Source organism: Cydia pomonella, chromosome 17 (assembly GCF_033807575.1).
Source record: "Cydia pomonella isolate Wapato2018A chromosome 17, ilCydPomo1, whole genome shotgun sequence".
In the NCBI taxonomy this organism is placed as follows: Eukaryota; Metazoa; Arthropoda; class Insecta; order Lepidoptera; family Tortricidae; genus Cydia; species Cydia pomonella.
The window spans coordinates 5,081,248-5,101,579 of NC_084719.1; the positions used below are offsets into that span (position 1 = coordinate 5,081,248).

A 20,332-nucleotide genomic window follows, 5' to 3' on the forward strand; every position below is an offset into this window, starting at 1 on the left:
TGCAATAGGAGAACCGAATGAGCGGAAAATGCTGGATCCGTATAGTCGCTTATAAACGCTAAAAAATGTCACCGAAGAATAAGTTTGTTTAATTCGGAACTTTGACAATAAAACGAGTGGTTACCTTGAACTAGTAAGTTTCGTCTATTTATCTCTCTTGCTCTTACATATTCGAGTGATAAAGGTAGAAAAAGCATTATATTTTTTAAAGTTCGCGTTATGTCCCGCTAGAAACGTTATATAAACTTATTATTAAACATGAAATAAGATTCCTAAGCAATAAGTAGGTAAGTAAATGTATTTATGGAGTAGTTGGAGTACCATAATTAGCAGCAAGAAAATAAATCTAAGTTTATATGTTAAGATAAAATAAATCGTAAAAAGGTACTATGTACATACTTGTTTTGTCTCTCTGCAGGAAAATTGTGTAAAAGTGAAACATTTGAGATTGCGTCGCGGTTCAAAGCAACGTTCCCTTCGTTTGCCATATGAAGCAGGATTAAATTGTGTAGTTTTAAGTTCTCATATAAGTGAATTGTCAAATTCTTAGTGAGAATAAAGAATCTTAAACCTAAAATTAACGCAGTGAATACATTACAAGCATCAGCGACTCTTAACTGCTTGCCAAGCTAAGATAGTAGCTGTATTTCGTTCCATTATATATACATATGAAATAAAAACTTTTGAATACATTTAACACCTTTATTTCATATAAATTGAAAAATAACTGACGGCATACATTTTCTTCACGGTCGCACAAATATTAGCAGGATGAGTCGACAAGTTAATTTAAAGCAAGCATTGGTGAATAGGTGCATCCAGATCCAGATAAGAGGATGCATGGTTATTGCGCCAATCTCGGACCATTTGCGATTGGTTTGCTAAGGGCACCGCTAGCTGGTGCGGATGCACAGAGCACTTATACATACCTTATTAAATAAAAACTTTTGAATACATTTAACATCTTTATTTCATATAATTTGAAAAATAAGTGACGGCATAGATTTTCTTCACGGTCGCACAAATATTATCAGGACGAGTCGACAAGTTACTTTAAAGCAAGCATTGGTGAATAGGTGCATCCAGATCCAGATAAGGGAATGCATGTTTATTGCGCCAATCTCGGACCATTTGCGATTAGTTTGCTAGCTGGAGCGGGTTAACGAAAAACAGTAACTGGCGACGCTAACAGGCGCGGACGCGTGCGACGAATTTTACCTACAAAGGCACCCGCGCGCGTGCACCCGCTCCGTGCACTCGCGCCAGCTATAGCAAACGCCCTTAACCTTTTGAACGCCAAGAATACCTTAAGGCGTCGTAATTAGCTATGCTCAAAGCGTCGAGTAACCTTCACACTTTCAAGTAAGGTTTAGGGCATAGCCATAACCCTATCATTTGAAAATATAAAAAAGGCCTATTATGGGTATTTTCATTCCTCACTAACTCAAGCTATAGATCTATGGGGCACAGCAGCTGACCGTGATAAAGTATTCAAAATGCAGAAGCGCGCCATAAGAATAATAACACGCAAACCTTATGACCACCCCGCGAAAGACCTGTTCAAGGAGTCAAAAATACTTACGCTGCCGGCAGTTTACATCTTGAATGCATGTAAGTACGCTCGAGCCAACTTACACAACTACGACACGACTCACGCACATAGCAGGAGCACTCGCAGACGTAATCTTATAATAATTCCAAGAAGTAGACTCGCTAAATCTCGTAAGTCCCTCGGCGTCATGGGGGCCAAATTATACAACTCGATACCATTAGAAATATCGGAAGTACAGAGCGATAAATTGTTTGCAAACAAACTAAAAATATTATTAACCAATTTAGCGTGTTATAATATCGAGGAATTCGTCGATAACGGTTGCCGACCCTGAACAAACACTTTAAATGAAACCTAATTAAATATTAGACTATAATAATTTCAAAATATTGTAATGTAATTATCTTAATAATATGCTATAATATTGAAGTGTAATTAGCTAGTTGACGTGTAAAATGTTATTTTATAAATAAAGAAATGAATGAATGAATGAATAGGGCGTCCGCAACGTCGCGCGTGTGCATGGAGCGGGCGTGCGGCTTACAGTATGAGCAACGCTAACTGGCGCGGACGCGTGCGACTGATTTTACATACAAAGGCACCTGTTATGGCGTTCAAAGGGTAAAGTATCAATGTCGTAATGCGTCGCTAGCGCGTTATTTTCGAATCGCACCCGTGCTCCCGTGTTGGACTGCACACGCGGTGTACACTTCTTGTTATTGTAACCGTTTGTGCGCCTAGATAACACAAGTACACATACACAACTCGCAAAATGCTCGCGTGCTCTTGTTTATATGTAAAGTACGTCTTCTAGGGCCGCGGATTGGACCCACGCGACCGGCGGGGCGGTGAGCGGCATATATTGGTCGCAATGCAAGCTGTAAAGCTAGTGCAGTGCATGAGGGACGCGCGGCTTTCTCTCACCACATCTTTAGGTGTTCTTGCCGTTCAAAAGGCTAAAAGCACCTAATGAGGTGGCTTTACATTAGCTAGATGCCGGCCCACACGCCGATCCGGTGTGCAGGCTAAGGAAATCGCTATGTAGGCCAATTCGAAAGTGCAACTGACATTAAACCAATTTTAGAATAATATTGGAATGATACCAGTTAGCTGTCATTCGTGCGTTCATTTCGCACTTATACGCATGTATTTGTGCGAGCGAGACGCCCGCAACTAACTGATATGATTCCAATATTACTCTAATATCGGTGTGCACGCCCCTTTTTATCCATAAGCAAGGTAAGATTGAACCACTATAGAAGGCAGCGAAGAGGCCGGCAATGGAACTGGTAGCGTTTGATGGAGACGTTTGTTTTCTGTCAAATGCAAGTTCAAATTGGCCTGACTGTCTCACTCGCACACCGGAGTAGCGTTTCATATAAGCGTACTTTGTTATATCCAATCGACGCGCTCTATTCAGTAGGTTTCATTATCTCGATCCATCAGTTAAGTAACAATCTCTTCAATCTGGTGGATCGAGATGGTGGATCCTACTGGACAGATGGAACCTATGGATAGGAAAACGTTATGCTCAACAATTAGGTAGCAGAAGCGATGTGATTTTTTAAAATCGCGACTGTGTCATTGACATAATATATCTGAGGACGGGCCTTACGGGCAATAAGAATGGGGCCAGTACAGCGGTGTTACGCACACGAGTTTGAGCCAATCGTGCAGTCTAACGCTACAAGTACCACAACGTGATTGGTTGATGAGTTCGCATTACGCACGCGATTGAACGCATCTAGTTGCGTTAGACAGCACGATTGGCTCGAATTTGTGAATGACACAACTGAACTAGCACTATCGTTATTGCCCCTAAGGTCGGTCCTTAGATATATGGTAAGCGTCAGGATGGCGGTGGACCTCAGCGAATTTCAAAGAAATATTTATAAACATATTGTACCTTCTGTGTACCTCAGTGTACCTTTAACCTTTTGACCGCCGTAGTCTGATATATCAGACAATCAATACCCAGCTCGTGTCGCCGCAGTCTGATAAATAAGACAATTTTTTTCATGTTTTTCTCAAGACATTCTTTACTTTAATAAAGTTTACTTTGGTTCTTTGCATAAGTAAGTCGCAGTAATTGTTAATTAAGTAACAGTGAGACTGATCTGTTGATTTTATTATATTTTCTAGTTGAAAATAAACTTTAATTATACCATTAGATTATGTATGATTTTACCCCAAGTCTCGTAGCCAAAGTCTTATTTAAAAGACACCAGTGATGTGACGATGATTGGTATTGAAATATCTACGTCGACTTTCTCATTCGATGTTTAGATTTACGACGTAAGATTTATGCATGCGACTGACCTTACTTAGCTAACCTAGGGTGCCGCCGGCACAGAGGTAGGGCTCAGGTTGCCGCGGTTGTCGAGGCCGCAGAAAGAGCAACTGCCAATACCCAACCCCTTTATTCGGTTCAGGACAGATTCTGTTTATGGCAGATTCTGGCTACGGCAGATTCGTGTTATGGCAGAAATTGGGCAGTTGCGACCAAAAACCTAAAAAATCATAATTTAAGAATTTTAATTTTTATCCATAGGTAACCGTAAAAAACTGTCTACCTTAAACACAAGAGGATAGAAAGAGACTTACGCTTGTAAATTGTAATTTGTAGCTTTATAAAACGCGACCCTGGTTGATTGTTACCAATAATCCTGACCTACCGGTCTGATGCGGTTTGGCGTCACCTACTATATTGTCTATACATATAATATTTTATAGATCCATGAATGATAGATTTGGTAGACACTTTTTCCATGACTGAATCTGTCATAAAAATAATCTGCCGTAACTAGAATCTGTCCTTAACTGAATCAAGTTACCCAATGACTTAAGTAGGCACACCAAGTGTTGATACATTCGCTTCATACGCAATTGCCATGCAGAGACTCCTTCTGCAGTTCTAGGTGCACGTTCAGCGTCCAGAAACTTGACTCTAGCAACACGACATGCCATGATGGCCTCGCAGTAAATGATCGAGTACCTAATCCTTGTCATTGTGATCCCGATCCAAGCAGTTCCACTTTACCATTTACTCTTTGGACATTTTGATTCCATGGATGTTTTGACCCTTGGACATTTTGACACTTGGACATATTGAGTCCTTGGACGTTTTCAAAGTTGAACTTAGAAATAAATATATTTGAATTGTACTAGTGCCTACCTTCCAGGGTTTCGTGAAGTCGGTTTTTTTCATCGATGATAGATATTTGAATCGATAAATAAGGCGAGACTCTGTTATCGTGGTTCATCGGTAATCCCTACTAAGTTATTATATTCCGCAATAATAATCAATACAGACTACGCCGTCGTCTTAAAAATGAGACCGCATGTGACGTCAAAGATATAACTTAGAAAATTTTAGTGGTGTAGATTACTCGATATTTCAAAGTTATGTTAGGTCAACAAAATATATAAGAAGGTACTGTTTAGTAGTTTTAAAACTTTGAATACTATAATAATATTGAGTTTACAATATTTATTTATCAAAAGAATTGTGTTACTGTGTAAAATTTTATGATTTATTATGCCAAACAACGTTGAAATTTTCAGATTCGATACGTTTCTAATGTGATCAATCCTCTCCCTACTAGTGTCAACTTATCAACGAAAATACAATGAAGCCTTCGCCAATGTCTGAAATAGTAGACCACTCATGACGTCACAGATACGAAATAAAAAATAATAGTGATGTAGCAAAGTCCATCAATAAATTTGCATAGCTGGTAAAATTCACAAATTCAATCCATTAATAAAGGGACGAAACCATAAAAAAGACATTGGTAAACGTGATTTAATTATTATAATATTTTTTTTTAATGATAAGGTGGTAAAAAATGAAGTTAATCACTGTAAACTATAAACAATAAAATATTTTATCGTAAGTTATGTGGCAAGCACTACACAGTTTGTTATTACTTAGTATAGGCGGCGACACGGGCACGTCCGATGACATCCTAAGCGGCGTTCAAAAGGTTAATAGAAACCAGTGTACCTTTCCCCAAAACGAGATATTTTACAAAACGGTCCACCCGCCAACCTGACGTCAGGATGGCGGGTGGACCTATGAAATCTTGCATTATACCGCACTAAAAGTATGCAGTTATATTGTGCATGAGCTTAGCCTAGCTTGTTTTGGGGAGAGGTACACCGGTTTCTATTTCTATTTACAGAGGTACACTGAAAGTACAGTCACCATCATATATATCGGAGCGGCCAAGGTACCCACGAATATCTGAACATGCCTCTACTGTCAAGAGGTTAGAGTGCGTGTTTAGAGATCTTTGAGCACCTCGGCCACTCCGATATGTCTGATGGCGACTGTACCATATAACTGCATACTTTTAGTGCGGTATAATGCAAGATTTTATAGGTCCAACCGCAATCCTGACGTCAGAATGGCGGGTGGACTTTTTCTTAAATATCTCGTTTTGGGTTAGGTACACAGAAGGTACAGTATGTTTATAAATACTTACTTACTGCTATGGCGCAGCGACCCGAAGTGGATCTTGGCCTCCGACACCAAAGACCGCCATGCTTCTCTGTCCAAAACCGTTTCCATCTAGTCGACGACGCCGAGTTCGCTAAGGTCTTTTTGCATTTCGTCTCTCCAGCGGGACCTACCTAGGACGTCTAGACGGTCTTCGGCCATTTGGAACTTCAGAGTACGCCCTCCAGGCTGCACGATCCTCACCCATCTGGACTACGTGCCCGAGTCATCGGAGTCTGGCAGCGCGAAAAATCCTAGGACTCACACGTGGAGAGGATGGAACCTGGAGACTCCACAGGAATCAGGAGATTGAAGATCTGGTGTCCGAGCCGAACGTCATTGGATGTTTATAAATATTTCTTTGAAATTCGCTGAGGTCCACCCGCCATCTAGACGCCAGATGTCAATGCCGAGTGCGACCGCCCTTAAAGCGGTGTATTATCTCTAGTCTCTCCAATATGTTCTCCTGGTGGGTCCACGGGGTTTATTTTAAGTGTTATCATAAACAGTGTTCACCAGCGGGTCTAATGGTACCTAATTATTTTTACCATGGGCCGACCATGAACACGATTCTATTTTGAATACGTTGCCCGCGTAGCTACTTCAGTCTTAGGCGGTATATATCTACACCACGTTCACAAAAGATTGATATTTTAGGTAAAAACTCACATTTCGCTATATTTGTCCATAGTAAATACTAATTCAAAAACTGTACGGTAGGGCCTAAAATCTTCTGTGATAGTAATGTAGAAATAAATACTGTTGACAGGCGGTCAACGGTATTTAGTACAATAATTACACTGAAACAATTCGTATAGAATACAGAACCTATGAATAATATATATCTAGAGAATCTAACTTTAATGCAATAATATAATTGAACAAAAGAAATACATTAGTACGAGTAGTACGATCAACCTATATGTCTATTTTTAATAGTCTTAATGTTCGTGTATCGGTTCTGTATTCTATGGTCATTAATTATGCTTTATTTTTTTAACTTTCTTTGACTACACACAAGTACACATTATATTTGCTTTTTTCTTGAACTTTATCTTGCCCATGTTCGATTCTTCTTATGTCGATGCATCCTCATTATTTCCGTATGGTTTCTGAAAATACAATAACAGTTTTTGTATCGTTTTCTAATACCTATGTTTGAAGTCGGTTTCCTATTTTTAAGAGAAGTTTTTTTTTCATGTAAGTACCTTTTTTTTCAAGTGGGGTAAATTAGAGCAGATGGGATACCTATCGACAATTATGTCAATAAACAGTTTTACGTTCCATCAAGAATTGAGAGGTTGCCTCAATTCCTCATGGAACCCATGATGTAAGCTAGACCTTTACACAAATATTCCTTAAACCTCGTTAAGCAAGTAGCTTCTTTACAAACATAACAAAGAAGACAAATCGTCTAGCGTGAAATACGCATCGTTAAAGAGTTCTTTTCTGGTCCTGATCAGAAGTTCCACTTCTTCAAATAGCACTTTTTTGAATGGCAATGCCTGGTCTGATGATGAAAGTAAAAAAACGCCTATAAGATTTGGGGAGTTCCCTTAATTCCTCGTGGTTTTGTCAAAAATAGGACCATCTTGGAACTATATACCCACTTTCAAACGATAACTAATTTTCAACATTGGTTCAGAAATGACGAAGATCTTACTTAACATATATACAAAAAAAAGGGATAACTACTACAATTTGCTTACTAAGTAAGTACTTACTTACTATTAGTATCAGATTGGAGTCGACTCGAGAGTCGATAAAATGGGCGTCGCTACCCTTTCCGGGTGGGGGGGATTTCACCGCATGAAAAAGAGACACATATAGTGAGTTCTTACTGTTCTACCAAACTACATATATAAAGTAGTCGTACTTTTTGAGTCAAATTAGTTTAATTCTAAAGGTGCGACGTAATGGCCTGAAGCCCGCTCTTAGCATACAGAGTTATACTATTTTATGGATATTGGTGTCAATTTATAATACGTTTAATTATTCATTGTCTTTACCTAATTATCTTTACCTTTTGCCGACCGGTTTGGCCTAGTGGGTAGTGACCCTGCCTATGAAGCCGATGGTCCCGAGTTTGAATCGCGTAAGGGCATTTCTTTGTGTGATGAATACAGATATTTGTTCCTAAGGCATGCGTGTTTTCTATGTATATACGTAAATATATATTTATCTAAATAAGTATGTTTAACGTCGCCTAGTACCCATAGTACAAGCTTTGATTAGTTTGGGGCCAATCTGTGTAAGATTGTCCCTACATATTTATTTATTTATTACCTAACGTAACCTACATTAGGTAATGAAAGCATTTTATTTTTGTAAGGGTAACAGTTTTGTTGGGATATAAAATGGTTAATGATAATAACTAATACTTTTACCAGCATTTTCACTTTATATTCATGTATTCGAAACCTATACATTTATGACATTAACTTTTGCAAGACGATAAGATTTTTTATTCACAATAACTTGTCCGTATTCGAACTGTCTGGCTACCCGGCTAGCCGTGGCTGTGTACCCGGATTTTATACTCTGAAACTGGAACTAGTGACAGATAAGAGTCGATTGATGTTTTTTTTAAAGATACTTATACTTAAATAGAATTACTTACCTATGTTTAATTAAAAGAAAGACTACTTATACATAATAATCCTTACAGTTTTAACCTATTTAATCTACCTACCTACCTACTTTTAATAGTAGCAGTTTGGTTAACTTCGTAGAAATACCTGTTCTAAGAATAAAAGGTAAAGAAAAAGAAAGAAGAGTAATAAAAATAAAGAATCTGGAAGTCGTTGAGGTGTTCCGTTCTTCATCAGCAATTCTACTTCAACAAATGTCACTTTTTTGAGTAAAAATGCTTGTAATATTGATGAAAATCCTAAAATGACTATATGTATGCCTATCCTATACAATATGAGAAGCTCCTTCGGTTTCTCGTAGAACCTATCATCAGAACTGGACCTTGACACAAATGTTCCTTAAAAGCCTTACATGCTATAAACGAAATAAAATAAAAAAACGCCTAAGGTAAAATACTTGTCGTTGAAGAGTTCCATTTCAGCAGTATCAGCATAGTTTCAGTAATATCAGCAGTTTCACTTCATCAAATGTCACTTGTTCAAATAAAAAAAACTTGATATGTTGACGAAAATCCTCAATTCCTCCCAATTGTGAATTCAAATCGATATAAAATCCTCAATTCCTCATTGAATCCATCATCATAACTGGACCTTGACACAAATGTTTCCTAAGAACCTAGCTTGCTACAAACTTAACAAAGAATAAGAATCGCGCGCGTTGAAGAGTTCCGTTCTGGTCAATATCACTAACTTGTTTAAATAAAAATGCTTGATATGTTGACGAGAATCCAAACATTACTGTATGTATTGTATGCCTATAAGATTTGAGGAATTTCTTCGATTTCTCATGGAACCCATCCTCAGAACTAGACCTTATGACACAAATGTCTTCAAGAACTTTACTTGCTACAAAATAAACAAATAAAACATATCGCGCGCGAATTGGCGAGTTCCATTTTGGCCAGCATCAGCTGTTGCATTTCGTCAAATGTCACTTTTAATAATCCAGAAATTATAAGATGTCAGGAATTCCCTCGATTATTTATGAAACCCATCATCAGAACTGAACATTGATATAAATACACCTTAAGAACGTTACTCGCTACAAGCTTAATAAAGAATACAAAACGCGTGCGTTGAAAAGTTCCGTTCTGGACAACATCAGCAGTTCCACTTGATCAAATATAACTTTTTTTAAATAAAACACCTAGAGATATTGATGAAAAAAAAAAACCATATGTATTTCTATAAGGTTTGAGGTGTCCATCATCAGACCTAGACACTAGACACTGGTGTCTAGCACAGATATTTCTTAAGAACCTTACTTTCTACAAACTTAAAAGTTCCGAGGAATTGTTCGGATTAATCTCTGCCGCCTCTTTCCGTCACCGCTTTACGCTACATCATTTATATCTTCACCACTTAGATGGTTGGCAATCCTCAACTGTGCATTTCTCTAGAAACTTCCTGCCTCATACAGCTAAACTATGAAATGATCTGTCGCATGCGGTATTTCCGGCCCAATACGATCTTTAAAACTTTAAGGAAAGAGCGTATTCCTATCTTAAATGCCGGCACCGCACTTACAATCCCTATGGTGTAACAGATGTCCATGGCCAGCGGTAATTGCTTACCATCAGTTGATTCGTCTGCTTTGCCTCTTATATCACAACAAACAAAAAAAGAATAAAATCTCACGCGTTGAAGAGTTCCGTTTTAGTCAACATCACTAGTTCCACTTCATCAAATGCCACTAATGTGAATAAAAAAAGCTGAAGATATTGATGAAAATCCAAAATGACTATATACCTATAAGAATTGAGGAGAATGAGGAGTTCCGTCGCTTTCTCATGAAACACATCATCAGAACTGTACTTCGACAAAAATGTTTCTTGAGAACCTTACTCGCTACTAACTTAACAACGAAGAAAAATTGCGCGCGTTGGAGTTCCGTTTTGGTCAACATCAGTAGTTCCACATCATCAAATGTCACTTTTGTGAATAAAACTTGATAATATGTTGATGAAAATCCAATAAGTACTATATATATACCTATAACATTTAAGAAATTCCCTCGATTCTTCATGGGACCCATCATCAGACCTTTACCTTGACACAAATGTTCCTAAAAACCTTAGTACTTAAAACTTACTTGCTACAAACTTAACTAATAAAACAAATCGCGCGCGAGTTGGCGAGTTCCATTCTGGTCAACATCAGCTGTTACACTTAGTCAAATGACAATTTTTTAATAAAAATGTAAATAAAATCCCAGAAATTATTACATGTATGCCTAAAAGATTTTAGGAATTCCCTCGATTCTTCATGAAACCCATCATCAGAACTGGACATTGATGTATTAAGTACACCTTAAGAACCTTACTCACTACAAGCTTAATAAAGAATACAAAACGTGTGCGTTGAAAAGTTCCGTTCTGGAACACATCAGCAGTTCCACTTGATTAAATGTAACTTTTTTTTTAATAAAACGGCCAAAGATATTGATGTAAATCCAAAAAAAACTATATGTATTTCTATAAGGTTTGAGGTATCTATCAGACCTGGATCTAGACACAGATGTTTCTTAACAACCTTACTTTCTACAAACTTATCAGGACAAATCTATTACGGCGAGTGTTCCATCGAATTGCTCGGATTAATCCTTGCCGCCTCTTTTCGTCATCGCTCTACGCTACAACATTTTTATTTTCACCACTTAGATGGTTGGCAGTCCTCAACTGTGCATTTCTCTAGAAACTTCCTGCCTCATACAGCTAAACTATGAAATGATCTGTCGCCTGCGGTATTTCCGGACCAATACGACATTTAAAACTTTAAGAAAACAGCGTATTCCAATCTTAAAGGCCAGCACCGAACTTACAACCCCTATGGTTTAGCAGGTGTCCATGGGCGGCGGTAATCGCTTACCATCAGGTGTGACGTCTGCTCGTTTGCCTCTTATATCATAAAAAAAAAACAAAGAAGAAAAATATCGCGCGTTCAATAGTTCCGTTTTGGTCAACATCAGTAGTTCCACTTCATTAAATGCCACTAGTGGGAATGAAAAAGCTTAAGGTATTGATGAAAATCCAAAATGACTATATGCCTATAAGATTTGAGGTGTTCCCTCGCTTCCTTATGGAACCCATCGTCAGACCTTTACCTTGACACAAAGGTTCCTAAAAACCTTGGTACTTGAAACTTACTCGCTACAAACTTAACAAAGAAGACAAATCACGCGCGTGGAAGAGTTCCGTTTCTGATCAACATCAGCAGTTCCACTTCACCAAATGTACTTACTTACCACCCATTTATTTGAAACAGTACCTAGGTACTCCATTTTGATGCCGCCAGCTTGAAACTTCAATGGCCTCAGTGTCCGATGAACAACTTAAAAATGCTGAAAGTAATAACAATTATAATAAGTTGGGGAGTAGCGACCTTACACACCCGAGTGCTCCTGGGGAGTTCTGTTACCGGACATACAATAATATTGACAATAAATAAATATTATAGGGACATTCTTACACAAATTGACTGAGTCCCACGGCAAGCCGAGAAGGCTTGTTTTGTGGGTACTCATACAACGACATAATAATATATAATATACAAATACTTAAATACATAGAAAACATCCATGACTCAGGAACAAATATCTGTGCTCATCACACAAATAAATGCCCTTACCGGGATTCAAACCCAGGATCATCGACTTACTAGGTCAAACCGGTCGTGAAAAAAAGAGCAAAAAAAAAAGAAAAATATGTCAAAAGAAAATGCGATTTGGAAACGTTATTCGCCACTTAATATATATCTGGTTCACAGCATTTATTTGGTGCTGATATAATGCCTGCAATATTACCCGAGTACATTAAAATATGAATAAATTATCACAAATTCAAAAGATGGTCCCAATAACAGTTCATTTTTACATGGAAAAATGGCTTTCATGTAAAATGTTTGTCAGACATATTTTTGGAAGTATAGTACAATCATAAACTTAGAAATATAGGTAACATTTCACGAATAAAAATACGGTAACACATATTTTTAATTATTTTTTTAACTTATCCTACGCAAAATAGAATTGGAGAAACTGACATAGGGACTATCATTCGACACGACACGTATAGTAAAGTATGAATCCGCTCTAAGTCCCCTTACATAGACAGTGGGAAGTAAAATAATTCTTGTTCTGAAAACAATAAAATGTAAAATGATTAGGTAGGACAATCCAAACTTCTAAGGTCGCGTAGATCAGAAGTAGATATGAATTTGTTCGACAATACGATAGGAAACTTTTCAGCATTTACATTGGCGCATTTTTTTCTGGAATACTATCTAAATTGCACTTTGTATATATGCTACATTTTTTATATAATTTGGAGCCTTTATTTTCCATGGAGTCGAACGCTATATAGCAGCTATACGAGAAAAAATAATACTTTTATCTTACCTACCCCATGAATAGTGAAGATCATCAAAGAGCATACTCTCTGAGATCAATGGAATGGAGTGCCTTTCGATTGGAGAAAATTATAGCGTATTAGAAATATACTATTTTGTAATTACAATGTTGAATATTTTAAATTGCGTGTTTTGACAATTATTGTTGACAATATTACATTCAGAGTCATCTTGACATAACTTTAGAAATCCATAAACTAGTCTATACTTTTTAAAATGATGGAGTAAGATTGACGAGATTACCGCTATGTATAAATCTTTTACGTCAAGTAGAATTTTGCTTTAGAGCGACATCTGGCGTTGAGTAGAAAAGTTAAGGCGTAATTAACTACAATTAATTAACTCTTTAAATGGTTTTATTTTGGTCCCTGCAACGATTTGACCCCAGTTATATTATACGAAAAATAGCTTATAAAAATACTTTTCACATGATATACATGGCATTTGTATACACTCTTATTTCGCTGTGTATCAAGTAATTTTTTGAATGACGATTTTTTAAAACTGTACATTGTGTCCCTTTAAATACTTTATCATTGGTGTTGATACAAAAAACATAAAGCATTTTTTATATTCTTTCGAATAAAATACGCTAAAACTTTTTATATCCCGCGTATAAGGAAATATAACTGCTTATATGCGCAACTTCTTTTTTTATATAGCTCGATCCCTGCAAGTGGTCCAAGGTTGGTGCCATACAATAAAATAATACTACGATTAAGAGCTTTAAAACGACATATGTCTCAACAGTATACATCCATGGGACACTCCCCATACAAAAGTGCCCATTGTCCTTTCAAATGCAAATTCGTACATCAATTCTAACAAACCCAGTTAGTTAGTTAGCAGTTAGTTAGTTAGTTAAATTTTATAATTGCTCACTCACTTTTCGGGCTGTTCGGTTATGGAACTCTCTTCCTGTAGAACTAAGACGCGCTCAATCCCTTGCTGTTTTCAAATCCCATCTTAAAGACTATTATCTGTCCCTTCCTTAGTGTTTCTGTCCGCGTTATTGGTTATCACATTATATAGTATTGTATATAGTAAGTAAGTAAATATTCTTTATTGCACCACAAAGAAAACAAATTTAACAGATTTACAATGTAAAGAAAGGTAGCAACAGGCGGTCTTATCGCTGCAAGCGATCTCTTCCAGACAACCTTAGGGTAGCAGGATATAAAGAACATATATGTATATATATATGTATATATGTAGGTATATAATTATGTAAGTAGTATGTATGTATATGCATTGTCTTACTGTTGTAGACTTAAATTTTAAGGGTAAGTATTTTAGTTTTAATTTAGTTTGCTATTTAGTTTTTTTGCACCTCCTAATTAGTTAATTTAAGTTTCATTTCTCCACTATCTAAAGGTTGTCTGGCAGAGATCGCTCTGTAGCGATAAGGCCGCCTGTTGTTTACCTCTATCTTCATGTATTATATGTGTTTCCATGTACATTTTTTCAGAGGTTGTGCAATAAAGAGGATTTGTATTGTATTGTATTAGCCAGGGTTCGAATATAATATCGATTTAGTGTGCACGCCTTTTAATTGGTCGCACCGTTGGTCAAGCGACAGCATGGGTCTACGTTTCAGCTCGGGCAAAAATGCTTTCGTATGTCCAGCTGTTGCAGAGAAGCTACAGGTCGCATTTCTCAACCGATACTAGTGATTTTTTTTTGCAGCTTCGATAGGTACTTTAAACTGTTCAAAATGGCGGAAATTATCACAACGGAATTAATCGCCCTGGAGTTAAAGACTCAAATAAGCGTTTTTTTTTTAACTTATCGCGAGGTATACAGCTCATAAAGTCAGCAGTAAGTAATAAATAATTACCAGGCCCCACGTGGTAGAACAGTTGAGCAACAGCCATAACGACGCCCGAGTTTCTGCTCTGCAGCAACCATGGTAGCTGCAGCATCCTGTGTAACAAGTATCTAACGACTACAAGTAATAATTAATTACCTGGCCCCGCGTGGTAAAACAGTTGAGCAAAAGCCATAACGACGCCCGAGTTTCTGCTCTGCAGCAACCATGGTAGCTGCAGCATCCTGTGTAACAAGTATCTAACGACTACAAGTAATAATTAATTACCTGGCCCCGCGTGGTAGAACAGTTGAGCAACAGCCATAACGACGCCCGAGTTTCTGCTCTGCTGCAAGCATGATGGCTGCAGTATCCTGTGTAACAAGTATCTAACGAAAACGAGTAATAATTAATTACCTGGCCTCGCGTGGTAGAACAGTTGAGCAATAGCCATGACAACGCCCGAGTTTCTACTCTGCTGCAAGCATGGTCGCTGCAGCATCCTGTGAGACAAGTAATAATTAATTACCTGGCCCCGCGTGGTAGAACAGTTGAGCAACAGCCATAACGACGCCTGAGTTTCTGCTCTGCTGCAAGCATGGTCGCTGCAGCATCCTGTGTAACAAGTAATAATTAATTACCTGGCCCCGCGTGGTAGAACAGTTGAGCAACAGCCATGACAACGCCCGAGTTTCTGCTCTGCTGCAAGCATGGTCGCTGCAGCATCCTGTGTAACAAGTAATAATTAATTACCTGGCCCCGCGTGGTAGAACAGTTGAGCAACAGCCATAGTTTCTGCTCTGCAGCAACCATGGTAGCTGCAGCATCCTGTGTAACAAGTATCTAACGACTACAAGTAATAATGAATTACCTGGACCCGCGTGATAGAACAGTTGAGCAACAGCCATAACGACGCCCGAGTTTCTGCTCTGCAGCAAACATGGTGGCTGCAGCATCCTGTGTAACAAGTATCTAACGACTACAAGTAATAATTAATTACCTGGACCCGCGTGGTAGAACAGTTGAGCAACAGCCATAACGACGCCCGAGTTTCTGCTCTGCAGCAAACATGGTGGCTGCAGCATCCTGTGTAACAAGTATCTAACGACTGCAAGTAATAATTAATTACCTGGACCCGCGTGGTAGAACAGGGGAGCAACAGCCATAACGACGCCCGAGTTTCTGCTCTGCAGCAAACATGGTGGCTGCAGCATCCTGTGTAACAAGTACCTAACGACTGCAAGTAATAATTAATTACCTGGCCCGGCGTGGTAAAACAGTTGAGCAACAGCCATAACGACGCCCGAGTTTCTGCTCTGCAGCAAACATGGTGGCTGCAGCATCCTGTGTAACAAGTATCTAACGACTGCAAGTAATAATTAATTACCTGGACCCGCGTGGTAGAACAGTGGAGCAACAGCCATAACGACGCCCGAGTTTCTGCTCTGCAGCAAACATGGTGGCTGCAGCATCCTGTGTAACAAGTACCTAACGACTGCAAGTAATAATTAATTACCTGGCCCGGCGTGGTAGAACAGCTGAGCAACAGCCATAACGACGCCCGAGTTTCTGCTCTGCAGTAATGGCTTGGCGGCGCGCAGCAGCAACCTGTATAACAAGTATCGAATATATAAACATAATATTAACGCAGTCACTGCCGGGGGCGTGATTTTTTATGACGGTGAACGCACATCACTGCACGTATGCAATCAAAACTGCACGAGGCCATGCGCTTGGCGAGGAATAGAAGCCTTTGGAGGAATCTGGTCTTCAACAAAAGGACATGATGTCACGATCCTCAGCATTGAGGGACCGACTGAAGAAGAAGAGTAAAGAAAACGTGACAAAGCCGAGTTTTTTTTTTTTTCATAATTTTCATAAACATCAAATTACATAGATTTCCTTAAATTAGAAACTCTGCTTCCTAAATAGGTATAACCTGTACTTAAAAAAAATAATAATAATAATAAACCCGCGGGGGCAGCTTGTGGCTAGCTGACGGTGAGTGGCGACACCGCGGACCCCTATTCCAGAAGGCCCTTTTATTTGGCCCTCGCCTCTGCGCTAGCCTTCACCGGCCGGCCAGAGTGGAGTCGCAATAGCGGGACCTATGCTCCAGGTTGGAAGTGTAAAATGTCATAACGCCGGCGGCCTGCTGAACGGATTACCGGGATCTGGCTGCCGCAGACTCACCTCTCGACAACCTCACAGCCGCTCCAAAGTGTTGCCCTATTGTCGCACTGTGCGTGCGGCCGTTGTGGGGCCCACTCAATGAGTTGGCGAGTCACAACCTGTCTTAAACAATTCCGAGACTGATTGTCACGGCAGGTGTCCGCTAGTCATCATCATCATCATCATCATTTTTTATTCAATAACAATATTACATTGTGTTTGAAAAATCTTAAATCTAGGCACATGCATACAAAAAATATTTCAAAAACAAACATCATAAAAATAAATATTAAAACTAATTCAAATATATCGCCCGCTCAAAAGGTAGCCCAAAAATAAAAATAAACATGAATAGTAATTTCAAAAAAAAAATTGTCATTAAAATATTAGAAGAAAAAAAAACAAAAAATGTCAACAAGTAAGAAGAAAAATTAATCAAATAATATCATTTAAAAATTAATTAAGAAAATAAAAAAAAATTGTAACATGTCAGAATAAGAAAAAAATTATAAATTAAGATAAAAAAAATTTCACCTAGTAAAAAGGTAATAAGCAAAATAAATAAAATAAAAAAGTGAACAAGTAAAAAGACAAAAAGGCGCAAAAATACAAACATTTATGTCAGCAACTAAAATAAATAAATAAATAAAAATTTAATTCCCTAAGTCGTGATAAAATAATTCTTCAATAGTATAAAAACATTTCTGAAGTAAAAACGCACGTAGCTTGATTTTAAAGGTATCGGGGTCACAAATAGATTTGAGCTCAACCGGTAATTTATTTATGTATAGTCTCCTCCCATAGCCTATTATCCAGTCCATCCAACTTTCAAATCAATAGCCTTATGACCTTAGATCCCATCGCAACACAAAAGTGCTGCACTGAAATAGTCTTTGCACCTGGCGGGGACCATCTCCGGATGTATCATATTGTGCGCTCGGAGATGGTATCCGCCATGTGTATCCCTTGCTTTTAGATTAATTTGTCTTAAAGGGCCTCTGCGCTGTTGGCTTCGGCCCCACGCATGCCTCCCAAAGGTCCGGGACCCCATGGTCCCGAGATATGGTAAGACAGATAATAATAATAATAATAATATATAAAAAAAAAAAAAAAAAAAAAAAAAAAAAAAAAAAAAAAAAAAAAAAAAAAAAAAAAAACCGCTGCCACTGTCAGACGTCCTTTCAAATCAATTTTGCTAAAAATATATTTTTATACGCGATTTTTGCTTAAAAACGTGATAAATACCAATCAGTGAACACATTGACAACTACATCATGTGGTCGATTGAAATTACGCCCCGACCATGGGTCACAGTCACAATACCAACATTTGACATTTCATCGGCAAAACTACGCGTAGTTTAGCAATGATTACAAGGAGCAGAGCAAAAGCGGACACAACAAGCGCACGACCACCACCCCCGCCCGCCTCGTCCAGCTCCCCGTCCACATCGTCGTCAGGCGACGAGTTCGCGACAGCGCCTGACACAGACGGGTCCAGTGACGAGAGCGGGCCGCCACCGCCGCCGCCACGACCACCTGCGCGACGAGGGCGGCCACCGCTGCCGGCACGCTTGGGGCCTGCGGGACATCCTGCCCCGCCCACGGCTCCCGCTGCCGGTGGTATAGTGCGACGCATGAGATGGTCTCAATCCATTAATGAGAATGTCATGCGCGCCTATTACGGGGCTACAGATGGGGGAACACAATTATCCGCGTATCGTTCAAGAATACTGCCTCTGTTTCAGGCTCTTGAACCTACCATCACCGTGTCGGAGCAACGACTATCGGATCAGGTGCGCGTCATTCAACGGTTAAAGCGGTTGGACGACGCGACACTTGACCGGCTTCGCCTGGAGGCTCTCTCTGCTCGCGCGGCCTCCACCTCTGTGCGGGATCTGCCCGCCACGACGCCGGATCCGGTGCCCGCACCCGACCTGGCACCGGGGGCGCCGCGGGTCGATTTCAGTACCGACGAGGGGGACTTTGCGAGTCAGAGCATGAGCACCCCTGCTAATGAGCAACTGAGGAGGACTTTGGATGAGGCAATTAAGCAGTATCGCTCCACAACTCACTCTAGGCCACGATTACCACGTCTGCCTATGAATAGACGCAACCTAGCGCTAGTGGGAGCCCTGAACGCTTTACTAGAGCCACACATACGGACTAGTAAAGATTTAGATGATACGTACTCGATCATGTACTGCGGAGCCATCGCGGCGTGCCGTGTTGCTCGAGTCAAGTTTCCGGACGCTGAACGTGCACCTAGGACCGTCGGAGGTGTGCCTGCATGGCAAGCGCGGATCGAGCGACGTATCACCTCGTTTAGGACTCTCATTGCAAAGCTGACCTGCTTCAGGGGGGGCAACAACCGCCCCCGAGTAATGCGCTTTGTGTACCAGGCGTTCGCGGGGACGGATATCAGGCCCCGCGACTACATGGCCAATGTCACAGAGCGCATCGACTTTCTAAAGCAGAAAGTCTATGCATGGGCAAACCGTATTCGCCGCTACAGAGAGCGTGTGGACCGATTCCAGCAGAATCGTCTTTTTCAAAGTGACCAAAGGAAGGTATACAGAAGGTGGGAGGAAACCGACCCTCATGTGTCCGACGTGCGGCTGCCGGATGCTACTGCCATGACTGATTTCTGGCGTAGCATCTGGTCGGTGCCCGTTGAACACACGGAGGGCGAGTGGATAAACGTTGTCGAACGTGAGTGCGAGAATATCGAACCTATGGGGGCTATCACCATCAGCCCCGATGACGTAAGTTGTGCCATCCGTACGGTCCAGAACTGGAAAAGTCCTGGACCAGACGGATTGCACAACTTCTGGCTAAAATGGTTTCGGTGCTCGCACTCACGGTTGGCAACGCAGTTCCAACAAGCCCTCGAGCTTGGTTCCCTCCCTCCTTCCCTAACAACTGGAGTAACCTTCCTGCTCTACAAGTCCGGTAGTACCACGGAAGCGAAGAACTACAGACCCATCACGTGCTTGCCTACACTTTACAAGCTCCTTACATCCATTTTGAGAGCAAAAATTAACGCGCATATTGTCGCTAATAACATTTTGGCCACTGCTCAAAATGGATGTAGGGTTGGGTCCCGTGGTACTAAAGAGCTCCTCCTCATAGACATGACCATTTGCCAACAAATCCGGCGGAACAAGAGGGCCCTCTCAGCCGCTTGGATTGACTACAAGAAGGCCTATGATTCGGTGCCTCACTCATGGCTGGGGAGGGTCT

The 20,332-nt window shown here is 39.9% G+C and overlaps 1 protein-coding gene and 1 long non-coding RNA gene across 3 annotated transcripts in view; both read right to left on the reverse strand.

The window, feature by feature from the left end:
* Positions 1-20,332, reverse strand: part of LOC133527033 (uncharacterized) — a 351,591-nt gene that overhangs the window by 189,037 nt on the left and 142,222 nt on the right. The gene's annotated exons all lie outside the window — the stretch shown is intronic.
* The window catches only part of LOC133527017 (AP-3 complex subunit beta-2), a 78,358-nt gene that overhangs the window by 46,056 nt on the left and 11,970 nt on the right, over positions 1-20,332 (reverse strand). Inside the window, exons 8-9 of one of the 2 annotated variants that reach the window (XM_061863904.1) lie at positions 16,480-16,526; positions 15,448-15,492 (exon numbers count right to left, since the gene is read on the reverse strand). In XM_061863904.1, coding sequence (XP_061719888.1) covers positions 15,448-15,492; positions 16,480-16,526 — 92 coding nt within the window. Of the gene's footprint in view, positions 1-15,447; positions 15,493-16,434; positions 16,527-20,332 lie in introns of both variants that reach the window. The other variant, XM_061863903.1, reaches the window with a different exon arrangement.